This window comes from Carya illinoinensis, chromosome 5, assembly GCF_018687715.1.
Source record: "Carya illinoinensis cultivar Pawnee chromosome 5, C.illinoinensisPawnee_v1, whole genome shotgun sequence".
NCBI classification, from domain to species: domain Eukaryota; kingdom Viridiplantae; phylum Streptophyta; class Magnoliopsida; order Fagales; family Juglandaceae; genus Carya; species Carya illinoinensis.
This window is the reverse complement of record NC_056756.1, coordinates 17,741,799-17,765,307: the sequence shown is the minus strand read 5'-3', so window position 1 is coordinate 17,765,307 and position 23,509 is coordinate 17,741,799. Positions and strand designations below refer to the sequence as shown.

Below are 23,509 nucleotides of genomic sequence, written 5' to 3'. Positions count from 1 at the left end.
GTGGTACTTGATCTCACACTGATAGTCACTGATTAGCTCCAGCCAACGCCTCTGCCTCATATTCAGATTTTTTTGGGAAAACAAATGCTTCAAACTCTTATGATCAGTAAATACCTCGCAAGCTTCCCCATACAAGAAATGCCGCCAGATCTTGAGTGCAAAAACAATCGCAGCCAATTCTAGATCATGCGTCGGATAATTCTTCTCATGGTCCTTAAGCTGACGAGATGCATAGGCTATAACCCGTCCTTCCTGCATAAGGACACAACCCAAACCGAACTTAGACGCATCACTGAAGACTACGAATGGCTTATGCGGTTCTGGGAGTGCTAACACTGGTGCCGTTGTCAACCTGTTCTTCAATTCCTGGAAGCTTCTCTCACACTTCTCTGACCAAACAAATTCTGTATTCTTCCGAGTCAAAGCTGTGAGAGGTCCGGATAGGCGAGCAAAACCCTCTACAAATCTTCGGTAGTAACCAGCGAGCCCCAAGAAACTCCTGATCTCGCGCACTGTAGTTGGGCGTGGCCATGACAAAATGGCTTCTACCTTACTAGGATCAACTGCCACTCCGCCCCGGGAAATTACATGCCCAAGAAATTTAACTTCTTCCAACCAGAACTCACACTTGCTAAGCTTGGCGTATAGCTGGTGTTCTCTCAATCTCTCTAGTACCAGGCTAAGATGATACACATGCTCTTCAACATATCGGGAATAAATCAGTATATCATCAATAAATACTACCACAAAGGAATCCAGGTAAGGTTGAAACACCATATTCATCAAATCCATGAACGCTGCAGGGGCATTAGCTAACCCAAATGGCATCACCTTAAATTCATAATGCCCATACCTCGACCTGAAAGCAGTTTTAGGCACATCCTGGTCTCTGATTCTCAGCTGGTAGTATCCCGACCTCAGATCAATCTTAGAGAACACGACTGCTCCTTGAAGCTGGTCAAACAAATCATCAATCCGCGGGAGAGGGTATTTATTTTTGATGGTCACCTTGTTCAATTCCCGATAGTCAATGCACATACGGAGGGTTCCATCTTTCTTTTTAACAAATAAAACTGGTGCACCCCACGGCGACGTACTAGGCTGAATAAATCCCTTCTCTACCAGTTCTTGCAACTGAGTCTTCAACTTTTTCAATTCAGCCGGTGCCATGCGATAAGGAGCTTTATGCACAGGAGCCGCTCCAGGTTCCAAGTCTATAACAAACTCCATCTCCCGAACAGGAGGTAGTCCGGACAAGTCATCCACAAACACATCGGGGAATTCTTCCACAACTGGAATGTCTGCCAAAGACTTCTTCTCAGACGGCGTGGACACCATCTGCACCAAGAATGCATCCGCTCCCCATGCAATCTCTCGTCTTGCCTGAATCGCCGATATAATTATCGGTTTCTCCTTTAATCTACTCCCCACAAATTCCAGACAATCACCATCTGGAAGCTGAAAGCTAATTATCCGACTTCTGCAATTAATACTCGCAGAATATCAGTATAGCCAATCCATCCCGAGGATGATATCAAAACCCAACAGCTTGAACACCACCAAATCCGCATCCAAGAATCTTCCCTTAAAATTTAACGGGCATCCCAAAGCAACCTCGGAACACCACACCATCTCGCCATCGGGTAGGGCTACTACCATAGCTTTCGGCAACGGTTCCGTGACCAAGTTACACACCCGAGCAAACGTGGAAGACACAAACGATCGTGAAGCACCGGAATCAAACAAAGTACAAGCATAAAACTCATACAAACGGACTTTTCCTGAACCAAACACACAACCCATGAAATCCAAAAAAAACAACGAAGAAACCAAATGCACCAAAATTAAATCCAACTTAAAAAAAATTAAATTAATCCATACCTGTGATTACTCCAGCATCATGGGTCGCTGGTGCCTCATCATCCACCTCTCCGGGTGTGACAGCATAAACCCGGGCTTGCACTGCTTGTCTCGGGTTGGTTCTTCCACCGTGTCTACCTCCACGGCTTCCTTGAGCTCTAACGGGGCAATCCCGAGCAATATGCCCCACTTGGCCGCACCGATAACACTGGGGTCCGCTACTCGTCCGACACTCGCCCTCATGAGCTCTATTACAAACTCCACAAACAGGCATACGTCCTCCCATGCGAACACTCGAGGATGCTTGAGGTCGAGTTCCGGTCCGCTGAACAAACTTCTGAGGCGAACCCGAGCTGCTTCCTTCACCAGAAAAACTCCGCCTCTTTTGCCCTGAAGGGGAGCCCATACTCAGATTATTTTCCCGCTCTATAAGGGTGGCCACATCCACTAACTCCTGAAAAGTGGATATCCGATGGCTGACCACCATACGGCGTATGTCCTGACGCAGCCCCTCCTGGAAACGATCTGCTCGCATCTCCTCAGTGGCGACAAGATGAGGAGCAAACCGCTCAAGTTCTATGAATCTCCGGGCGTACAGCTCCACTGTCGCGCCCCTTGGACCAGATTGGAGAACTCTCTTGCCTTTTGCTTCCTTACCGATGCGGGAAAGAAGCGGTCATTGAACTCCTTCTTGAAACGCTGCCAGGTCACTGTAGCGAAAGATCCCAGTTCAGATTCCAACAGCACTCTCTTGGTATCCCACCAATCAGAAGCAGTGCCTTGCAAGAGGTAGCTGGCGTAAAGTACTTGCTGTGCCTCAGTGCACCCACACACCTCAAAAGTCTTCTCCAAATCCTTGATCCATTTTCCAGCCTGAATTGGATCCTCATTTCCAGTGAAGTGTGGGGTCCGATGCGCCAAGAAGCGCTCATAGGTGCATCCGGCTTGCACCATGCTACTGGACCCTCCTAGATACATCCAAGGCCCTCCCTGATATGGCCAGGGACCTCCTGGTTGTGGCCAATACCCTCCTTGTTGCGGACAAGGTTCTCCTGACGGTGGATAAGGTCCTCCTGATGGTGGACAAGGCCCTCCTGATGGTGGCCAAGGACCCCCTTGTGGTGGCCAAGGTCCTTGTGGTGGCCAAGGCCCTGCCTGTTGGGACCTCGCACTCTATTGCATAAACTCTGTCATCTGCCGAATTGCTTTGGCTATGGAGTCATCTCTGGAGGTATTTTCTTGCGGTTCCTGAGTATTTTTCCTTGGTCTCCCTGGTCTCCCCATACTCCTGTCACAACACTACTCTTGACCCTCCTTTAAGAAAACAAATAAAACCATCATAAAACCAAAAACACAAAACCACATGGCAAGAAACGAAAGAAACCAGCATACCAAAACATAACTAAATAAAATAAAAACAAGCAAACAAGCTCACACAAATAAAACAAATAAAACAACTATACTTAACATAATTTTCAAAACACAACTTTAAAAACATTCTGGTACTACCTACGGGACATGTGGTTTTACCCAGAGCCAAACCGCTCTGATACCACCTGTGACGCCCCCAAAATCCCCACGCCCGAACACGGGAAAATTGAGACGTCCGGATGGTGACAACCCGGGTCACCATCCCATAGACGGGTGCCGAGTGTGTGCAAGGCAACAGATGTGTACAGAGAAACACGCAGCGGATAACGAAAGTCATAACTAAGTACCAGAATTTTTCTTAACGTAATACAAGCTGTTTAAAACGTACATAGATAAAATATTACAAAACACAAATACAGTTTTGAACAAATAAAAAGGATAACATCAGCAACCCGGCGGAGCCGCATCCTCGGGCTCAGCCTCCTCCTCTTCGTTCTCTAACTCTGCACCAAAAGCTACGGAACCACGAATGGTACCGCAGGTAAGTAAAACCCAAACACTACCAGATAAAAACACATAAAACTCAAACAAGATGCATGAACCATGCCCAATGCACAAAGCCCAAAAACACCAGTTTTCCACGCACGCCAAAAACCCTTTTGGCCCAATAACACATCCTTTCCGAAAAACACGCCAAAAGTCACATTTGGCCGCCAAAAGTCCATTTGGCCCAATATCTCGCCAGAAGTCCATCCGGCCCAATATCTCGCCAGAAGTCCATCTGGCCCACGCCAAAAGTCCCATTTGGCCTCACAAACCATTATCCAATTTTAACCGTATGCACCATGACCTCCCCTAGGGGTCATCCGCACACCCTGGCTCCAGTGTCACACCGTAGAGTACCACCCGCAAAACCACTCACGCCAAAACACAGGCTTTTCACATAAATCCACAAACACACGTGCATGCACCATGTAATGCCACAACAATGCATAATAAAATAAACCAACAATCATGAATCAAATAAACAGGCAACTCCGTCCTCCATCCATCCGACCCCCGAAACTCCTCGGACTCAGTCCGGAATCAACAACCAACAACAGTAAATAATTGAATGAGCAATATGTATTAAAATCTGAAAATAGGGTTTGGAAAATACTTACAGCGCTATACAGTAATTTTAGAAAACAAGCGGCGTTGCAAACGGCGGAAAAACAGCAACGTCACAGTGAAAATTCACTGTGGCCGTGGGTTTGAAAAACTCACTTTTGAACGGGGACAAACTAGGACACGAGATTGATAGGGAATGGTCTAGGGATGGTTGTGAAGCTATTGGAAGTGGCGAACGGCCGTGGGTGGCGGCGGAATGGCCGGAAATGGCCGGATTATCCAAAACGGAAACTAAGCTCGTAGGAGCTGTTCCGGTGGTCGTTGGAGGCCGGAAATGGGTGGGTTAGGACGGCAAGGAGTCGGTGATGAAGTGATGAAAAAATGGTGGCCGGAGGTGGAGCGACGGCGGCGGATCGGAGCAAAATCCGTGCGCCCTTCTTGGAGCTTTTCCGGCCAAACGGCCGGCCGGTTGGGGGTGGGTTTTGGAGGGGTGGTGCACCGGAGGGAGAGGAAGAGAATGGGACCGGTGGGAGGCCGAACGGTGGCCGGACGGCGGCGGTAGGGTAGAGAGAAGGTGACGCCGGCGTGAGGGAGAGGGAGGAGAGAGAGAGAGCACGGGAGGGGGTTCGGTCGAGCGGGAGAGGAAAAGAAAGAAAAAAAAGAAAAGAAGAAAAAAAAGAAAAAGAAAGGAAAAAGAAAAGAAGGGAAAAAGAAAAAGAAAAAAGAGAAAAAGGAAAAAGATGTGAAAAGAGATGAGGTCCAATCCTCACTCCGGGAAAACGAAACAAACCGCCGAAAAAGATTAAAACCACAAAACAACTTAAAGAAATAAAACTCAACATCAAATAAATTAAATTAAATTAAATTAAATTAAAACTCAATTTTTAAAACGCAAATAAATTAAAATAAAATAACTGATATATTAATTAAAATAAAAACAATTATTTCAGCGAAAATACACTCAAAAGCGGGTCATCACAAGTTAAAGGATCATAATAGTGGCTCTGATGCCAAGTTAGAATTAATTAGGGCTGAGAATCAGCCGGTCCGGACCGAACCGAACTGGACCGAATTGGGTCTGGTCCAGTCCAATTTTTAAAGGATTGAATGAGTTCGGTCCGGTATCAGTCCTGGGGTTTTTCACCCCGGACCGAACCGAATGGAAATTAAAAAAAAATATTTATATAATAGTTGTATATAATTAATTATATAATTATATATGGTATAAAAAAGTACTAATAGTCTAATATAGATTGTAGTTATACTTATACTAATATAATTATACTAAATCACTATAACTAATATTTCAACAATAGCTATAGTGACCTATATTAATAGTCTACTATTAATACTAATATTCTATTATATAATTTATATAGTTATACTAGTCACTATAATTAATACTATGTATAGCTATATAGTATATTTATCACTATAATTAATATAATTTAATTATCACTATATTTATGTTTAATTAATATAATTATCACCATACTATAATTTATATAGTTAATACTTATATAGTAATACTAAAGCACTGATTCACCATAACTAATATTATTAATATATAGCTATATTAATGGTCTAATACTATTATAATTTATATAGTTATACTAATCATAATAAGTTAATAATTAAATCACTAGAAATATAACTATATATATTTAGTATGAATGTATTATTATATTCTTTAATGTATAACTATAATATATAGTACTAGTATATATTAATATATTATAAGAGTTCTAGTATAAATATAATATAGAAATTATAATATACTAAATCACTATAACAGTATAACTAATACTAATATATAGCTATACTAATAGTTTACTATTAATACTATTATATAGTTATAATAATCACTAGGACTGTTCATCCGGGTTTCGGACCAGATATTCGGGTGTACCCGGCCCGGAACCCGGATTTCAAATCCGGACCGAAATCCGGTCCATGTACACCCGGTTATGACCCGGTCCGGAACCCGGATGGATTCGGATTTGTTGAAACACGGAAATCCGGATTCCGGGTATATCCCTTTTTTTTTTATATTTTTTTTTAAACTACAAAAATCTATATTGTTAAATTTCTTTTAAGAAGGATTTTGTTTTCATTCTATTACAAATTTTTCAAAAAAAATGTTAAAAAGAATATTCTTTCATATACAAAAATAATTAGTTTTTTTAACTAAATGCATCTTAAAATAAAATTAAAAAAAAAAACTGCAATCACTACATATTATATTATTTGGTGCATATTCTTTTATATACAAAACTAATTATTATTTTTAACTAAATGCATCTAAAAAAAAAATACAATCATTACATAATATATTATTTGGTATTTATACATTACATTACAAAACATAATTACAAAATATGAAATTACATATAAAAAATGGATTATATAGAGCCACCAATACATATTACATAATATGTCTGCTTTATGCAATCAATGCATTTCGCAACAGCCATTGTTGGTCCAAGCTTATCTACGACTCCTCATATACGGTTTGAGTTGAGTATTTCTCACCAATAGTCTCCTAGCACCCCTGTAATTAATAAGTAGCATAAATTTTAGTCAAGTTGAAGAATAATCAACTTATTTGAGTTGAATCAATAAACAACATTCCTAGATAATCCCTACAGAAGTTGTTTCACTTCTCAATTCTGGAATTCCAAGTTCTAGACAATAAGGTAAAGACAGAAGAGGAAAGAAAACATACATCAGAATATCCTTCTATATGGGAGATACCTCAATAATAAAGCTGTTTTACTTTTATACAGTGTTATGTTCTATGGATTTAGTCATATTAAGTTGGCTAAATGAGTTCTATTGGGTAATTGATTGAAAAGCTAGTTTGAGAACCAATCAAACCTAAAAAAGTCCGAAGTTTCATATGAGGAAATGAGAAGTTGAACAGCTAGCTAAACCAATATTGGTCATCATCTGACTTTGAGCGCGTTTAAAATCATGAACGCAGTAGCTCAGCTTATACAGATCGACCAACATGATAAATATATATTGACAATTCATTTACGCGTGGTCGACCTAGCTCTTACTTAGAATGGTATCGTGTCATTTTCAGTTTTCCCAGCTAGCTTAATTATTTCTACATCATGTGTCTTTTTCTTCTGAATAGTATACATCTTGTGGAATACATTGCATGGTTTGAAACCTCAAAACATGATAGCTATGAAGAAAATGGCCGGGATTTTTTTCCCTACCACCAAAAAGAAACGACAGGATATGGGTTGCTCACAGGATGCACAAAAAAGGAATCCTACATTGATTTACGTTTTCTCCCTCACCATCACTACAGAAGCTGTTTCACTTCTCAATTCTGGAATTCCATGTTTCCTCACACATACACAAGTGCCCATGCCCGTGCCCTAACAAATAGAACAACCTTCTCATCAGATTAATAATAGTTTATTTATAGAACAAGGCACTCTTGTACATGGATGGGCTATGCCTATTGCTATCAATAAAATTTCTTGCTTACCTATCAAAAAAAGGTTATAGAACATGGCAGCATTCAAATAATATTTCATAATACTTTCTTCCATCCTGATAGCAATGAAGCTTAGTTCTCCTATTGCAAAATGGTTAAGACACTAAGGAAATACTAACCTAAGAGACACGATAAAAACATAATAATAACGAAACAGAACCTATTTTCTTAGTCTTCTCTGCTTTACCATTCTCTTTTCCCTAATGTAACGAGATTTTTAGGATCAAAACAAAAAATGTAGGAACCCTAGATCTGGGCATAAAACACAAAGAAATGAACACAAAACATAACTAAATCAACAGATTAATAACAGAAAAAAACCCTAAAATATTGTTGCAGATATGAACTTGAACAGATTCTAGCATAGATCTGACTATAAAAAACCCATTAAAAAAAACGGATACATGTAGATCTGAACTACCTTTCACGAAATGAACATCTCGAGTAAGAGAAATGGCAAGACCAGAGTATACGTGCAGCCAAGGCTAAAACCCACAATATATATATATATATATATATATATATAGACATTAAGATCTGAACTACCTTTCACGAAATGGCAATCTGGAGCGTGTCACGTGGGTTGTTTCCAAACTGGTTTCGTGTGAAAGAGAGAGGTCTGAGCAGAGAGAGGTTTGAGAAGAGAGAGGCTTGCGGTCTGGGCTTGGGGAGAGAGAGAGAGAGAGAGAGGGTTTGAGATTCGGGCGAGAGAGGGATTGAGAGCTCGACGATTGAAAAGGGAAAGGAAGGTTTTCATATATACAGTCCGGGTACCGGGTTTTAAACCCGAAACCCGAATTGTATAACCGGATCCGGACCGGAATTATCCGGACTGGAATGATCCGGATTTTATAATGTGGGTTTCGGCCCGGATTAAATCCGGGCCAAAATCCGGAACTGGAATCAGGTTATCCAGGTTCCGGACCGGGCCGGAAAAAAATCCGGCCCGAATGAACAGCCCTAATAATCACTATAATTAATACTAATATATAGCTATACAATATACTTATACAGTTGTACTAATACTATTAGTCTATTATATAGTCTAAGACTTAATTCTAATATAGACTATATAACTATAACTAATACTAATATTTATATTAATACTAATAATGTAGAATATAGTTATACTTACTAACTGATTCAACATAACTAATATTACTAATATAATATAGCTATACTGAATTATTAGTAGTCTAATACTAATACAATTATATAATTATACTAATCATAAATTTATAATAGTTAAATCATTATAAGTCTATAACTATATATATTTAGTATCATTATATTATTATATTCTTTAATGTATAACTATTAACTATAATATATAGTACTAATATATATTATTTATATATTAACATATTATAAAAGTTATAGTATAAATTATAATATATCATATATCTATAAATTTATAATAGTATTAGTATAGTTAACTTAATATGTAATATGTTAGTATTAAATCACTATAACTACATAGAATATTAGTAATAAGAGTATTACTATTATTACTATTATTATTAATATTATTTAATATAGTATTACATATAGTATTACGTATAATATTACTATTATTACATATAGTTATTAGTTATAGTAATAAGAGTATTGCTATTATTTCTATTATTTAATATAGTATTACATATAGTATTACATATAACATTACTATTATTTCATATAGTTATTAGTTATAGTGTTAATACTAGTGTATTATTAGTTATAGTTATTATAGTAAATAAGTTAATAACTATTACTAATTTACTATATTATAATAGACTAATAGTGTTAGCATATTACTAATATATATAATAGTATACTATATGTATATATATCATAATATAATTACATAAGTATTAAATAAAATGTCTTTGGATAACAAAAAAAAATCATAAAGTGGACCGAATGGACCGACCAGACCGAACCGATCCTTAGGGAGCTCGGTCCGGTCCAGGGTGGAACCGAATAGGTACAGTTCGGTCCGTATTGTGCCTAAACTTTGACTCAAACTAGTGAACTAGAAATTTAGTGCAGTTTTACTTGCAAGTATACAAATGTTGTAGTACCTAACATGGTCGAATCCACAGAGATTGACTAATGTGATAACGAAAATAAACTCAAACAATAAAAAGAAATTACTAAAAGAAACGCGCAATCGAATAGAAGAGAAAATTACTAAGATGACGATTTTAAAATAATAGAATAAAATTAAAATGATAAAATAAATTAATATGGAGAATGACTAAGGTTTCGATAATTCGTCTAATAATTTAGAATATTATTTTCGATCGATTTACCTCAATTAAACTATAATAAGGATTCCGTTCAATTGGAAGATTTAACATTTAAAGTCGAGAAAAATAGTGACTAATGATTAAGTATGAACAATTGATGATTACAACCTTCACAAACTCATTTGAATATCATAGGAAATTTTTAAGCATTCACTATATTCAAAAATCACAATGAATCAAGATAAATATATAGATGATTAAAATATCCAATAATAAAACCATTCAATCGATCAAATTCACAAAATAAATTACAATGTTGATCTGAAAACAATGTCTAAACCATTAGACTTCACCTCTAACCTTAGTACGAAAATTTAGCCAACCATGTTCATCACAAGTGTTATAGAAATTAAATAAATATTCTTCATGATAATACTAAAATAAAATATAAGAAAACAGTAGAAAAATAACCGAAAAATAGAACGAAAGTAAATAGAAGATGAGAGCTCCAAACAAAAAATACTCCCCGTCCGTTCAGTCTAGCATTCCATGGAAGACAAGAAATAGAAACTTCCTTGTAGCCTTTTGGTTCAGTGCTCTGTTCCAAAAAAAAAACAGAGAGAGAGAGAGAGAAAAAAAACTCTCTCCCGTCTCCTGTTCCTTAACTCTTTTTTTTTCTTCTCTCGCCAAGCTCAAAACCAGCAAGTCCAAGAGACCACTTGCTGTCCAGCTGCTTTCACAAAAGCTCCAGACCTCTCACAAGTCCAAGCCCCAGCAGATGAAAGCTTCTCTTCTATGCTGAATGAAGTCCAGCGTTCCTTCCATCCTACCCACAGTGTCTAGCGTCCAGCATCCAGCCAAGAAAAATGAAACATTCAGTACTCTCCCACACGAAACTCCCTACTCTTTCCGAAGTCTTTCCGTCACCCCCGTTCAAGTCTCACACTGTCCGTCCGTAAAGCTGCTGCTTGACTTCACTTTCTTTCATCCAACCAAGCCCGAAGCTCTTTGTTTTCTCTTTCTAAGTGTATTGCTCTATAAACGTCAGCCTATTTTATTTTTCTTTTTCCGTAAACCAGCTCCTCTCTTCTACGTAAGTCCCTGTTTTCACTCTAAAAAATAGAGTATCTTTAGTCTCGTTCTCACCTACCGGGACTCAGACCCCTCTTCCGTTCGTCGCTCGCCCAGACCAAAAAAATCTCCACTGGTTCTCTCACTTCTCTAGCCTTTCAGCTCTATTATTTTTTATTCTTTTTTTTTTCCGTAAGCTTCCTCTCCAAGTTAGTCCGTAAATCTTGCTCTCTCCATCCATAAAAACACTCCTATGTTTTCGAGCGGCTGAAACAGAGGAAAAGTGTTGGGGTCGCTTGTCTGGGCCATAAGTTACTATCATGTGGTAGATGAGTTCATGGTGGCTCGTCGGTTGTTTCCTAGACGTGGAGGGGAATGACGTGCTGTTGAGTGGTTTTCTCCTTGTAGGTGGTCTGCTCCGTAAAGAAAATGAAGGGATCCCAAATGTGACGACCCGCTTTTACGTGTATTTTCACTGAATGGTTGTTTTTAATTTAATTAATATAGTGGTTTATTTATTTTAAATTATTGTTTTTTAAATTGGTTTTTATTTATTTGATATTGTGTTTTATTTATTTAGTCATTTTACGGTTTTTAAAATCGTTTTCGGCGGATCTGTTTTGGTTTCCAGAGTGAGGACTGGACCTCATTTCTTTTCCATCATCTTTTCTTTTTCTCTTTTCTTTTTCTCTACTTTCTCTTTTTCTTCTTTTTCTTTTTTTTTTCTTTCTTTTCTCTCCTCCCCGGTTCTCTCTCCCGCGCGCACACTCTCTCTCCTCTCCCTCACGCCGTTTCGTCCAGCCAACCAGGGCTGTCGCTCGTCGGCGCCGTGAGCCACACCACCCCCACCATTTTCTTCTCATCCCTCCGATGAACCACCCCACCAAGTTTCATCCCCAACCGTGCCGCCGTTTAGCTCGAAAGGCCCAGCAAGCCACACGGTTTTTGCTCCGATCTACTGCCGTTGCTCCACCTCCGGCCACCACCTCTTCACCGCTTCATCACTGACTCCTTTCCGTCCTAACCCACCCATTTCCGGCCTCTAACAGTCGCCAGAACAGCTCCCACGAGCTAGTTTCCTATTTGGGTATTTCAGCCCTTCAACCACCATTTTCGCCACCACCCACGGCCAAACTCCACTTCCCTTAGTTTCATAAATATCCTTAAACCATTCTCTATCAATTCCGAGCCTTGGTTTGTCCCCGTTCAAAAGTGGGTATTTTACAACCCACGGCCACAGTGAAATTTCACTGTTACGTTGCTTTTCTTCCGCTGTTTGCAACGCCGCGAGCTTTCTAAAAATACCATATAGCGCAATAAGTATTTTCCAAACTCTACTTTTAGATTTAAATATATTTTGCTCATTCAATAAATATTTATCTGTTGGTTGGCTAATTCCGGACTAAGTCCGAGGAGTTCGGGGGTCGGATGGTTTGAGGACGGAGTGCTTGGTTATGTTTGTTTTTGATTTGGTTGGTTATTCGTGCCATGAGGCTTGCGTTACATATTGCATACTTGTGCATTTTATTTTAATCGAGAAAATCCCGTTTTACTGGCGTAAATGGTTTTTGGGTGCGTGTGTCTCACGAGCTCAAGCCGGGATGGGTTATTATCTCGGTAGAGCTCCTCTGGTCACTCAGGAGTGGATAATACTGAGTGACATCCCCTGGGTTGTTGCAGGGCGACGACAGGATCGCATGATACGGTAACGCTGTCGTGTCGACTCTATGGTCCCTAGAGTGGCGGAGACTAGAGGATGGCTTGGCCAGGGACGCGCTGGGCGCGAGTCTGGGCATCGCTCATTTAGGTGTCACACACGTAGTCGTTACCTGCGGTGTGGCACAGAGCTAGGGTGTGTGGATGATCCCTAAGGAAGATCATGGTGCATGCATAATTGGATTGTTTTTATGGTTTTCAGATACGGGCCATTTTCTGGGAAAATGGCGAGGTTTGATTTCGAGGCTTTTGATCCATTTTTTGGGAAAATGGTGGTTTGGGCCATTATCTGGGATAATGGCGAGGAGGTGTTGAGGCTTTTGATCCATTTTCTGGGAAAATGGTGGTAGCGGTTTTGGGCAATTATCTGGGATAATGGTGAGGAATGATTTTAATGGTTATGTTTTTGGGCCAAATGGGTTTTTGGCGTGCGTGGAAAAATTATAATTTTATGGTGTTGAACCCAAGATTTCAAGTTTCATGTGATTATAAATCTATACATGGATTTTGATGATAACAAATGAATTCAAAGAATAAAGGAGTTTCAAGCTCATGTTGTCCACACAATGGAGTCAAGCACATCAAAGAACCAAGTATGAGTAAGAAGGAAACAAGTTCACATTAAAATCATAGAGTAATGTTGTAAATCTCTTAAAATTCGAAATTAGGATTAATGCTCAAAATTAATATTTTATCATAAAGCATTAAAATATATTTTTCACATGTGCATGAATGTTTTTGAAAATTAAATTTGAAAATTTTGAAAGATGATTGATTGTCATCTTTTACATATGCATGCCTTGATTAAAGGGTTGAACTTTGAAAATATTAAAGATGATTGATTGTCATCTTTTACATGTGCATGCCTTGATTAAAGGGTTGAACTTTGAAAATATTAAAGATGATTGATTGTCATCTTTCACATGTGCATATTTTATTTGAATATTTTCAAAAGTGATTGATGTCTTTTTAGACTTATACAAAAGGTAGATAATTTTGTTTGAAAAATTTGAAAAGTAAAGTGTGCTCCTTTTGTCATATACAAAAAGTAAAACATTAGGTTTGAATTTTTTGAAAAGAAAAGTGTGCTCCTTTTGTCATATGCAAAAAATAAAAGATTAGGTTTGAATTTTTTGAAAATGAAAGTGTGCTCCTTTTGTCATATGCTAAAAGTAAAAGATTAGGTTTGATTTTTTGAAAAAGTGAATGATGTTATCTTTGACATGTGAATCTTTTTAAATTTGAATATGAAGTCTCATATGCCTATAAATAGATCATTTGAGAGCTTCACATTTACAACATCCAGAGCATACAACATTCATTCAAAGCTTTCATTCTCTCTTCTCTAAGCATTGAGCCTTAATTCTTGTTCATTTTTAGAGATATAGTTTGCGCTGTATTGTTCTTATTTCACTCACTGAGGAGTGTTTTCTGATAACTTACCCACTATCAGCTTTTGCACCAGAAAAATGGTGTATATAACCCTTGTGCGTGTAGAAAATATTCTACACGGGTAATAGTTGAATCATCAAGTGTGAGGTGATTGCAAGCGTAGAGGGTGTTCTACACGGATCCTTTGTAGCGGTGTTGTTCAAAGGTGTAATATGTTTCTATCTCCACCTGAAGGAGGTTGAATAGTTTTCCAAGAAAGATTCAGGTAAAAATGACACTTTAATTTGTTATAAATGCAATAAGCCTGGTCATATCAAGCCAGATTGTTCTCTGCTAAAGAAATATCGAAATAAGGGCAAGAAAGCAATGAAAGCTACATGGGATGATGATTCAAGTAGCTCAGATAGTGAAGCAAGCAATGAAGAATCAGCAAATCTTTGTCTTATGGCTAAAGATGACATTGAGATAACAAATCTTGATAATATTGAAGATCCTTCATATAAAGAATTGCAAAATGTTTTAGAAGAGGTTTATGAGGAATTTGAAAAATTGGGTATCAAATATACTGCTTTGAAAAAGAAAAATTCTTCTTTAACAAATGAAATTGATATTTTAAGAAAAGAAAGTATCTGTCATGAGATCGGCGGCTGGTAGTACAAAATAAGGGATGAGAAGAGGCGTCGGTGGAAGAAACAGAAAAAGCAAGTAAAGAAGAGAAGAAACTAAAGTAATTTGAAGTGCCTTAAGTGTTCTGAAGTGAAGATGCGAAGTCAGACTTAAGTGGAAGCTGAACGACGCCGTGTGTGTGCGTGAGTGAAGGTGGTGTGTTAAGTAAACGCAGCGTTTGGGATATGCCCAAACGGTGCGTTTTGGTCTTATATAGCTGAGCATGTCGTTTTTTCCGTTAGTTACAACCTGTTTACTTTCCACGTGCTGTTTTTCCATTAGTTCTGTTAGTAATGGTTTTACATCCATATGTAAGCCCGAAAATGGAGGAGAAGGGCATCAGAATATTTTACAAATAAAAAGTAGCTTTTTAGAGTCTTGTAAGGAGGTTGATTCTCCCTCGAAGAGGATCATATCGATGCAACTTGTGGCTGAAACCTTTCATCAAACAGGTTATCAGCTTTCCCTTCATTCTTGTATTTCCATTGCTTGCTCCCTCCTTCCCATAACCACCTGCGCACAATAACCAGAACCATTGATCAGAAAGGTAGCTAACATTGGTATCAGTAGTCATCCGATCCTACCATCAACATAAAATACAACCCAAACAGCCTCCCATCCACCTAAACAGCATCCCAGCCAACCCAAAAAGCCTCCCAGAACAACCAAACAGCATCCCATACAACCCAAACAGCATCCCAGCCAACCCAAACAGCATCCTAGCCAACCCAAACAACCTCACAGAACAACCAAACAACCTCCCATACAACCCAAAACCATGGCTGAAAATACAAGATCCAAAACTCAACTCATAGAGGCCTTACAAGTTCAAGTAGAACAACACCAACATGAATTTATTCCAATCAAAGCTGAAATCAGGGAGCTCAAAACTGATGTTCAAGAAATTAAAGATATGCTACGTACCTTGATGAACCGACAGAACCAGCCACCACCCCCTCCACTTTTTAACCATGAAGCGAACTTTGAAGTGGAAAATCATGACCCAAGAAGAATGAATTCCAGAGGGGTCAAGCTGGATTTTCCCCATTTCCAAGGACTCAATCCAGCCGCCTAGCTTTTTAAAGCCAACCACTATTTTGACTTCCACCAAACACTAATGCCTCAACGACTGTTGATGGCCTCTTACCATATGGAAGGAGACACTCTCGTATGGTTCGAAAATGTTGTCGATGGGGGGTTATGCCGTGATTGGGACACTTTTTCCAGAGCATTGCTGTTGCGTTTTGGACCCACGGCCTACGACGATCCAATGGAGGCATTGATGTGGCTGAAACAGACAACTACGGTTGAGTCTTACATGAGCCAATTTGAAAGGTTGACCAACCGCTTACGAGCTCTCTCGGATAATCATATGTTGAGCCGTTTTCTTTGTGGCTTGAAAGATGAAATTCGAATCCCGGTACGTATGTTATGCCCTGTGAATTTAAATGCAGCATATGGATTAGCAAAAATGCAAGAAGAGTACATTCCAAGCATCAGAAAAATTGCTAAATCAATGGGGGAAAGAACCACAGCCATGGGTGGGGGAAATTATTCCACTAGCTCTTATTCGAGCGACTATTCTAACAAATGGAGAAAACCTATGGGGGGCGCTAAACCAATTTCTTCTGAACAAATGAATGAAAAGCGACGCAAGGGCCTATGTTTTAATTGTGATGAGAAGTGGAATCCACAACATACTTGTAAAACTCCTCAGATTTACCTCTTGGATGTAAATGAGCAAGTATGTGAGGAGTTGTGTGAGGAAGAGGAAGTGCTACCGATGGTCGGAATGGACGACAAAACAGTGCTGGAAAACCAAACTACACCAAGCAGCAGCAAGGAAGAGCTGGAAATTTCCTTGGCTGCCATAGCGGGAACCCCCACGGTGAGTACAATGCGTTTACTTGGGAGTCTTTGTGGTGAACAAGTGGTGATCCTTATAGATTCAGGCAGCTCACACAATTTTCTAGATTCAGCATTAACAACAAAGTTGCAGCTGCCTATGGATTATTCAGTGAACTTGAAAGTTAGAGTGGCAAATGGCCAATGTCTTAACAGTGAAGGCATATGCCGGACAGCCCAGTTAAAGGTGCAAGGTAATCTGTTAAAACCCCCCCTTCATTTATTAGAGTTGGCTGGTTGTGACATTGTGCTTGGAGTCCAATGGCTAGAGACCTTGGGTCCCATAACTTGGGATTTTTCAAAACTATTAATGACCTTTATGTGCGAAGGCAAAACCATTGAATTCAAGGGGATGAAGTTGAACTCCTCGGTTGTCGAGGATGGTCCAAAGTTATTGAAAGCAACTTTGGCTAAAGGGAAGGGCATTCTTTTACAGATTATAGGTGAAAGGGAAGTGAAGGAACATTCTGCAGTGGTGGAGGGGCAATTTTCTGAACTGTTAGAAGACTTTAAAACCGTATTTGATGAACCCCAAGGGTTACCCCCACCCCGTTCTCATGACCATCAAATAATCCTTAAAGAGGGCACTCAACCCATCACAAATAGACCCTACCGATACCCTTATTACCAGAAAACAGAAATTGAAAAGATTGTGGCAGAGTTATTGGAATCGGGAGTGATTAGACCCAGCTTTAGTCCTTTCTCCTCCCCTGTTTTGCTGGTCTGTAAAGCCGATGGAAGTTGAAGGCTTTGTGTGGACTATCGAGCACTTAATAAGGAAACGGTGAAGGCAAAATTTCCTATCCCAGTTATTGATGAGTTGCTGGATGAACTTTTTGGCTCAGTGATTTTTTCCAAGCTCGATTTAAGATCGGGCTATCATCAAGTGAGGGTGGTGCCAAGTGACATTCCTAAAATAGCTTTCCGTACCCATGATGGACATTACGAATTTTTAGTAATGCCTTTTGGCTTCACCAACGCTCCAGCCACATTTCAAGGGTTAATGAACAATGTTTTCAAACCTTTTTTGCGGAAATTTGTGCTTGTTTTTTTTATGACATTTTGGTGTATAGTAAGTCCAGGGAGGAACATGCAGGTCACCTAAGAGAAGTTTTAAACATGCTGAAACAGCACTGCTTGTATGCGAAGAAATCTAAGTGTCGGTTTGCGGTTGATGAAGTTGACTATTTGGGCCACATTATTAACAGTAAGGGGGTAATGGCTGATCCTTCTAAGATTACTTCAATGATAGAATGGCCTGAGCCTAAGAATGTGAAGGCCTTACGAGGTTTCCTAGGGCTCACGGGGTACTACCGGAAATTCATCAGGAATTATGGTCTCATCGCAGGTCCTCTCACCTCATTACTCAAGAAAAACTCTTTTTCTTGGAACATGCAGGCCAGCAAGGCGTTTACAGCCTTAAAGCAAGCTGTTTCACACCCACCAGTCCTAAAACTTCCGGATTTTAGTAAGCCATTTGTGATTGAGTGTGATGCCAGCGGGAAGGACATCGGGGCAGTGTTAATGCAGGCTGGACAGCCTATTTACTACCTCAGCCAGGCACTTAAGGGCCGGGCGCTCTCACTATCCACCTACGAGAAGGAGTTATTTGCCTTAGTAACAGCGGTGCAAAAATGGAGGCCATACCTTCTTGGGCAACCATTTATCATTAAAACGGACCAGCAAGCACTTAAATTCCTGCTAGAACAGCGGGTAGGAACTGAGGCACAACAAAGGTGGATTACTAAGTTGATGGGGTACGATTTTATTATTGAATACAAAAGGGGAAAAGAAAATAAGGTGGCAGATGCTTTGTCAAGAAAGGAAGGTGAGAATCAAGAGGCAACTTACTCGGCTATGATATCCGTTCCCACCCCACTTTGGATTGAAGAATTGAAGAGGAGTTACCAAGACTCTACGGAGTTAACTGAATTAATTCAAAAGTTGCATGATAATAAGGAAGTTCCTAAGGGGTTATCCTTGCAACAAGGGTTGTTGGTTAAAAAGGGGAGACTAGTGGTGGCTCCCAATTCAGATTTTAAACAAAAGGTTTTGCAGTACATTCACAACAGTCCCCAAGCGGGTCACTCGGGGTACTTAAAAACATATCACAGGGCGAAGCGTGATTTTTATTGGAAGGGCATGAAGCGAGACATCAAACAGCTGGTACGAGAATGTGAGACTTGCCAAGCTGTGAAGTATGAAACGACATACCCTGATGGGTTGTTACAACCCTTGTCCATTCCTAACCAGCCCTGGACTGACATCTCCCTTGATTTCATCGATGGCTTGCCAAGTTCTAAGGGATTCAGTGTGATATTTGTAGTGGTGGACAGATTTTCAAAGTATGGTCACTTTATAGCCTTGGCCCATCCTTACACAGCCCAAGGGGTAGCTGAGGAGTTTATGAGGAATATTTTCAAGCTGCATGGATTTCCTAAGTCTATAGTATGAGATAGGGATCCCATTTTTCTAAGCTCGTTCTGGCAAGCCTTATTCCAATCTCAAGGAACTTCTCTAGACTTCAGCTCGGCCTATCATCCCCAAACTGATGGTCAAACCGAGGCCCTCAATAAAGGTTTGGAATGTTACTTGCGCTGTTACGCAGGGGCAAAACCTAAGGCATGGTCACTATGGTTACCTATGGCAGAGTGGTGGTATAATACCACCTATCACACAACCACAAAAATGACCCCATTTGAAGTAGTTTATGGCCATCCTCCCCCAACCCTACTGTCCTATATCTCCGGAACAAGCAAAAATGCCATAGCGGATCAAATGCTCAAAGACAGGGATAGTGTGATACAATTGCTAAAAAGTAATCTCAGCGAAGCTCAAAACCGTATGAAACACTATGCAGACAGGAAAAGAACAGAAAGGCAGTTTGATGTAGGTGATTGGGTATATTTGAAATTACAACCGTACCGACAAAAGTCCCTAGCACTACGACACAATCTCAAATTAGCCCCTAGATTTTATGGGCCTTTTCAAATTGAAGCTAAGGTGGGAACAGTAGCTTACCAATTGAAGCTCCCGGAGTCCTCCAAGATCCATCCGACATTTCACGTGTCTTGTCTCAAAAGGAAGATCGGCTCTCAAGTTCCCATTTTTCCATCCCTACCACCAACAGACCACACGGATGAAGTAAGACCCGAACCAGAAAAAATATTAGAGAGGCGTATGAAGAAGATGGGAGAGAGAGCAGTTACCGAAGTGCTTGTCAAATGGGTGGGCTTAACTGTGGAAGATAGCACCTGGGAGGTGTTGTTGCGTCTCCAAGGACTTTACCTGCACCTTGTGGGCAAGGTGCTGTAAAGGAGGGAGTTTTGTCATGAGACCAGCGGCTGGTAGTACAAAATAAGGGATGAGAAGAGGCGTCGGTGGAAGAAACAGAAAAAGCAAGTAAAGAAGAGAAGAAACTAAAGTAATCTGAAGTGCCTTAAGTGTTCTGAAGTGAAGATGCGAAGTCAGACTTAAGTGGAAGCTGAACGACGCCGTGTGTGTGCGTGAGTGAAGTGTGCATGAGTGAAGGTGGTGTGTTAAGTAAACGCAGCGTTTGGGATATGCCCAAACGGTGCATTTTGGTCTTATATAGCTGGGCATGTCCTTTTTTCCGTTAGTTACAACCTGTTTACTTTCCACGTGCTGTTTTTCCATTAGTTCTATTAGTAATGGTTTTACATCCATATGTAAGCCCGAAAATGGAGGAGAAGGGCATCAGAATATTTTACAAATAAAAAGTAGCTTTTTAGAGTCTTGTAAGGAGGTTGATTCTCCCTCGAAGAGGATCGTATCAATGCAACTTGTGGCTGAAACCTTTCATCAAACAGGTTATCAGCTTTCCCTTCATTCTTGTATTTCCATTGCTTGCTCCCTCCTTCCCATAACCACCTGTGCACAATAACCAGAACCATTGATCAGAAAGATAGCTAACAGTATCATTTTAAAAGATGAAAATCTTGAATTGAATAAGAAGAAAACTGATTTAGAAAATATTGTTGAAAACTTTACGAATGGAAAAAGAAATTTTGAAAAACTTCTTGGTAGTCAAAGATGTGTTTTTGATAAAGCAGGTTTGGGATATATGCCAAAACTAAAATACAAACCTTATAAAAATTTCTTTGATAATCATTCTATATCAAATATCAAGAATCAAAATTTTTTTTATAAAAATAATTTTGTCAAAAAAAGATATTATTATAATCATTCAAGTTCTTCATATATGTCACATGCTATTTGCAATTTCTGTAATAGAAATGGTCATAATTATCATACTTGTCATATTAGAAGAAATCATACAATGACTATTAGGGTCATATGGGTACCTAAAAATCTTGTTTCTTCTAATACTAATAAATAAAATACCCAAAGAACTTGGTTACCAAGAAAAATCATTTTAATTGTTTTTATAGGTATGCATGAAGTCATCCACAAGCAAAAACAAGTGGTTTTTAGATAGTGGATGTTCAAGACACATGACAGGAGACAAGACTAAGTTCTTTGATCTTAAATTTAAAGAAAAAGAACACGTGACATTTGGAGATAACTTGAAAGGAAAGATCGTAGGAATAGGTAAAATTGGTAATGAATCTTCTCTCATAATTGAAGATGTTCTACTTGTTGAAGGTCTAAAACATAATCTTTTGAGCATAAGTCAATTATGTGATAAAGGATTTACAGTTACTTTCAAAATGGATAAGTGCATTATTTTGAATTATCATGATTGTAATATTTGTTTTATTGCTTTTAGAAACAATAATGTTTATACAATCGATTTTGAAGAAATTATCTCACAAGATGCTATTTGATTTTCAGTTCAAAATGAAACTAGTTGGCTATGAAATAGAAGATTAGGTCATGCCAACATGAAACTTATTTCCAAACTTTCAAAAAATGATCTTGTGAGAGATTTACCAAAAATAAATTTTCTTAAAGATAAAATTTGTGATGCATGCCAATTTGGTAAACAAACAAAAACTTCTTTTAAAACTAAGAAACATATTTCCACTACTAGACCATTGCAACTGAGACACATGGATTTTTTTGGACCAAATAGAGTTGCAAGTCTAGGAGGAAAATATTATGCATTTGTTATTGTTGATGATTTCTCTAGATATACTTGGGTCATCTTTCTTGCTCATAAAGATGAGACACATAATACTTTTACCAAGTTATGCAAGAGAAGTTAAAATGAAAATGACTATACTATTTCAAGTATCCGAAGTAATAGGGAAAAAAAGTTTGTTAATAAAAATATTGAAACATTTTGTGATGAAAATGGTTTTGTGCATAATTTTTCTGCCCCTCGAACTCCTCAACAAAATGGGGTAATAGAGAGGAAAAATAGATCTCTTCAAGAGATGGCAAGAACAATGCTCAATGAGAACAACTTACCTAGTTATTTTTGGGCCGAAGCGGTAAGTACTGTATGTTATGTTATAAATAGAGTTATGCTAAGGTCGAAATTAGATAAAACCCCCTATGAGCTTTGGAATGAGAAAAAGCCCAACATTTGTTACTTTCATGTATTTGGATGCAAATGTTTTATTTTAAATGACAGAGATAATTTAGGCAAGTTTGATGCAAAATCTGATGAAAGTATCTTTCTCGGGTATTCTACTAATAGTAAAGCTTATAGAGTATTCAATAAAAAGACTTTGACTGTACAAGAATCTATGCATGTAGTATTTGATGAATCTAATTCTCCACTCTCCAAGAAATCTATTGATGAAGAAACAGGAAGTATAAATAACATGGAAAGTCTCAATCTCAACAAAGAAAAAACAATAGAGGAAGTTCAACATGGAGCCATCAGGAAAGATCATCAAAATTTAATACAAGATGCAACCAAACAGTGGAAATTTGTGAAAGATCATCCAGTGGAACAAATTTTGGGAGAACTTTCACGAGGTGTAAGTACTCGATCATCTCTTAGAAATATTTGCAATCATACTGTTTTTCTATCTCCAATTGAACCCAAAAATATTGATGACGCACTTCTTGATGAATCTTGGATTCTAGCTATACAAGAAGAGTTGAATCAATTTGAAAGAAATGATGTTTAGACACTTGTTCCTAGACCCAAAAATCATACTATTATTGGAACAAAATGGGTTTTTAGAAACAAGAAAAATGAGTCCGGAGTCATTACTAGAAATAACGCTCGACTTGTAGCCCAAGGTTTTAATCAAGAAGAAGAAATCGATTATGATGAGACATATGTACCAGTCGGAAGATTAGAAGCTATTCGAATGCTACTTGCATATGCTTGTTATAAAGATTTCAAACTTTTTCAAATGGATGTTAAAAGTACTTTCTTAAATGGTTTTATAAATGAAGAGGTATATGTTGAGCAAGTTCCAGGTTTTGAAAATCATTTTTCCCCAAATCATGTTTTCAAACTCACAAAAGCACTATATGGACTTAAACAAGCTCCTAGAGCTTGGTACGAGAGACTCAGTGGTTTTTTAATTGAAAATGGTTTTTCAAGAGGAAAAATCGACGCAACTCTTTTCATTAAATATGAAAATGATGATATTCTTTTGATTCAGATTTATGTTGATAATATAATATTCGGTGCTACTAATGAACATATGTGTCAAGTTTTTGCTAAAACTATGCAGGAAGAATTTGAGATGAGCATGATGGGAGAACTTACATTCTTTCTCGAATT

At 38.6% G+C, this 23,509-nt stretch overlaps 1 protein-coding gene across 1 annotated transcript; it reads left to right on the top strand.

The window, feature by feature from the left end:
* The first annotated feature begins 16,066 nt into the window (after positions 1-16,066).
* LOC122310144 lies at positions 16,067-17,581 on the top strand. Its single transcript, XM_043124024.1, has one exon. It carries the CDS (start codon positions 16,067-16,069, stop codon positions 17,579-17,581), a length of 1,515 nt encoding a protein of 504 aa, XP_042979958.1.
* The last annotated feature ends 5,928 nt before the right edge of the window (positions 17,582-23,509 follow it).

Bases quoted from the DNA above. Each gene is read 5' to 3' on its own strand.
- LOC122310144 (XM_043124024.1), top strand. From the start codon at position 16,067: ATGGCCTCTTACCATATGGAAGGAGACACTCTCGTATGGTTCGAAAAT.